Source organism: Nicotiana tabacum, chromosome 8 (assembly GCF_000715075.1).
Source record: "Nicotiana tabacum cultivar K326 chromosome 8, ASM71507v2, whole genome shotgun sequence".
NCBI classification, from domain to species: Eukaryota; Viridiplantae; Streptophyta; class Magnoliopsida; order Solanales; family Solanaceae; genus Nicotiana; species Nicotiana tabacum.
The window spans coordinates 13,391,110-13,393,831 of NC_134087.1; the positions used below are offsets into that span (position 1 = coordinate 13,391,110).

At 36.4% G+C, this 2,722-nt stretch overlaps 1 protein-coding gene across 1 annotated transcript; it reads left to right on the forward strand.

Annotated features, from left to right (window-relative positions):
• Window positions 1–440: 440 nt before the first annotated feature.
• Window positions 441–2,276, forward strand: LOC142162968 (uncharacterized). Its single transcript, XM_075220199.1, has 3 exons — window positions 441–1,229; window positions 1,388–1,993; window positions 2,154–2,276. The coding sequence occupies exons 1-3, from the start codon at window positions 441–443 to the stop codon at window positions 2,274–2,276; spliced, it is 1,518 nt and encodes a 505-aa protein (XP_075076300.1).
• The last annotated feature ends 446 nt before the right edge of the window (window positions 2,277–2,722 follow it).

The window sequence follows — 2,722 nt, forward strand, 5'->3', positions numbered from 1 at the left end:
AAGAATAAACTGCACACTTGATCAGGGTATGATTCAGACTTGCTTTCTTATATAGATATAGAATTTGAATTCATAGTTGAGCTAGGGTTTTAGGGGTTCAACAACTTATAGTTGTTGGACCTTGTGGTAAATTGTATGAGGTTCAAGGGGATGTGGGGATTAGAAAGTTGACATTCTTGCTTTCTAATGAATATAATGTAGTGAACATATATGACGTGGATAAATCTGACCCCCTTATTGAGTGTATTCCCAATATTGTTGATTATAGTGAATTATATCCTTGTTTAGATGAGGTTGGTACAGACATGCAGCTTGAGTGAATTAGGGTCTGACTCTAGTTATGATTCTGAGGGATGTGATTCTGAAGAATTACATTTGCTCAAAACTAAAAAAAAGACATAGCTGAGAATCTGAATGATTACAAGGAGATATATAAAGGCATGGCCTTTAAGGACATACCAAAAGCTAGGAAGTTTATGAAGTTGTATGCTCTAGCTAACAAGAAAGTCTTAAAATTGAGGAAGAGTGGCAAAAGGAAGGTTAGGTATAGATGTATTGTGGGATGTCCCTTTCTTTGTTTAATATCCAAAGATGGTAATGCAAGGGTTACTGTAAAAACATTAGAGTCAGAACATAATTGTGGCATTGCATATGATAATAGTATTATTGATTTCAATACCATTGCACATTACTTTAAGGAAAAGCTACAAGATAATCCTAAGTATAAGGTAAGGGAGATGGTACTTGATTTGAAAAGGATTTTTGAGTTAAATGTGAGTCGTGGAAAGTGTAAGAGGTCAAAAAGAATGATATTGGAGACCTTAGATAGGAGTTTTGCATATGAATACAACAAACTTGATTCTTATGCCATTGAATTGAGGGAGAGTAATCCAGGCAGTGATGTAGTGATTAACATTTCAAAAGATGCACTTGAAAATGGGAAAAGAAGATTTTTGAGGATGTATGTTTGTTTCAAATCTATGAAGATGGGGTTCAAGTTAGGGTTAAGACCATTTATTGGTGTAGATGGCACATTTCTAAAAGGGAAAGCCAAGGGTCAATTGCTAGTTGTTGTTGGACAGGATGCACAAAACCATTTTTATCATTTGGCATGGGCAGTTGTTGATAAGGAAAGAAAGCATTCTTGGAACTGGTTCCTACAATTGCTTCAGGGATCTCTAGACCTTAAGGAAGGAGAAGGAATCACCTTCATATCAGACATGCAAAAGGTATTTTTCTGAATTTTTACTTCTGAATCACCTTGATTCTGTCCAGTTTCTACTTCTGATTGTTTTTTCTTTCTGTTGTCAACTTGATTCTGTCCTGTTTCTGCTTCTGAATTTTTTTTCTTTCTGTTGTTAACTTAATTCTGTCATCTACTTCTGAGTCATGGTGCAAAGCTTCTCTAGATACAGTTTGCAAGAATCAGTCAGTTGACAACAATTTTACTGAATTATTCAATTCTTGGATTCTGGAAGTAGGGCAAAAGCCAATCATTAAGATGTTGGAAGACATAAGACTCAAGGTTATGTACATTATGACAAAACATGAAGCTGAAGCTAGTACATGGAGCAATGAGTACAGTCCAAATAGCCTAGAACTATACAATGAATTCATGGAGATTGCTCAAGTGTGTAAAGTTCATTCCAATGGAGAAGGAGGATATGAAGATAGTGAAGGGTCTGACAAGAATTGTATCAACTTAAGCATAAAGAAGTGCACCTACAAAGAATGGGACCTTACGGGAATCCCATGCCCTCATGCTATTAGAGCACTTCACAACAAGGGTGACCCTTTGACAGAGATGCACCGGAGGTACAGTAAAGAGGCATTCCTACTTAGTTATAGACACAAGCTCCAACCTGTTAGAGGGGAACATTTTTGGAAGATTGACCCCTCACAAGCAATGGAGCCCCCAGAGTTGGTGAAGTTGGCTGGCAGGTCAAAAGTTAAGAGGGATAGGCAGAAGGATGAGGCAGTTAAAAGGCAAAGAGTGTGATCACAGTCCAGAAAAGGTAGAGTCATAACTTGTGGCAAATGTGATCAACCAAACCATAATGCAAAAACTTGTGCTCATGTAATCTATAATTTGCACATATGCTGAATTGCTACTTATTTATGTTCTCTAATATGCTGAACTTGTTTTTTAATAGCAATCAAATGGAAAGCAGCTAAGAAAGGGAAAACAACCTGTGAAAAGGACAAGAACTTTGTTAGATTCTGAAACAGAAGATGAAATACACTGTTCAACACCACAAATGACTCAACCAAGTTAGGAAAATGGATTATGCTTCATGCCTACACCTAGAGTTGGTCAATCAAGTATAGAACATGATGAAGATGTCGTTGTTAAGCCAAAAATGATATCAGAAGTCAAGACAAGACTTCAACTGAGGCAGCAAGTAAACTTACCAGCTGGGACAAGATCAATCAACTTCACTAGTGATCACACTGGTGTTAGTAAGCCCACAGACCTTCCATATTCACCAGTAGGCCTCATGTGGAAGGGTAAAGCAGTTATAACTTCAAATCAGTTAGAAAAACAAAAACAACAGAAGATTGGAAAGTTGAAGATAAGAAAAGGAAAATGATCAAGTTCTATGTAGTTTTGTGAATATTTTACGATGTAATTACTGCAAACTTAATGACAGTCTCCTATTTAATGTTATGTTAATATTGGTATTGGTAACTGAATTGAATGTTATAGTTTGATATCCAATCT

Bases quoted from the DNA above. Each gene is read 5' to 3' on its own strand.
- LOC142162968 (XM_075220199.1), top strand. From the start codon at position 441: ATGGCCTTTAAGGACATACCAAAAGCTAGGAAGTTTATGAAGTTGTAT. The intron at 1,230-1,387 runs GTATTTTTCTGA...TCTACTTCTGAG, and splicing joins TCATATCAGACATGCAAAAG to TCATGGTGCAAAGCTTCTCT. The intron at 1,994-2,153 runs GTGTGATCACAG...GTTTTTTAATAG, and splicing joins AGGCAGTTAAAAGGCAAAGA to CAATCAAATGGAAAGCAGCT.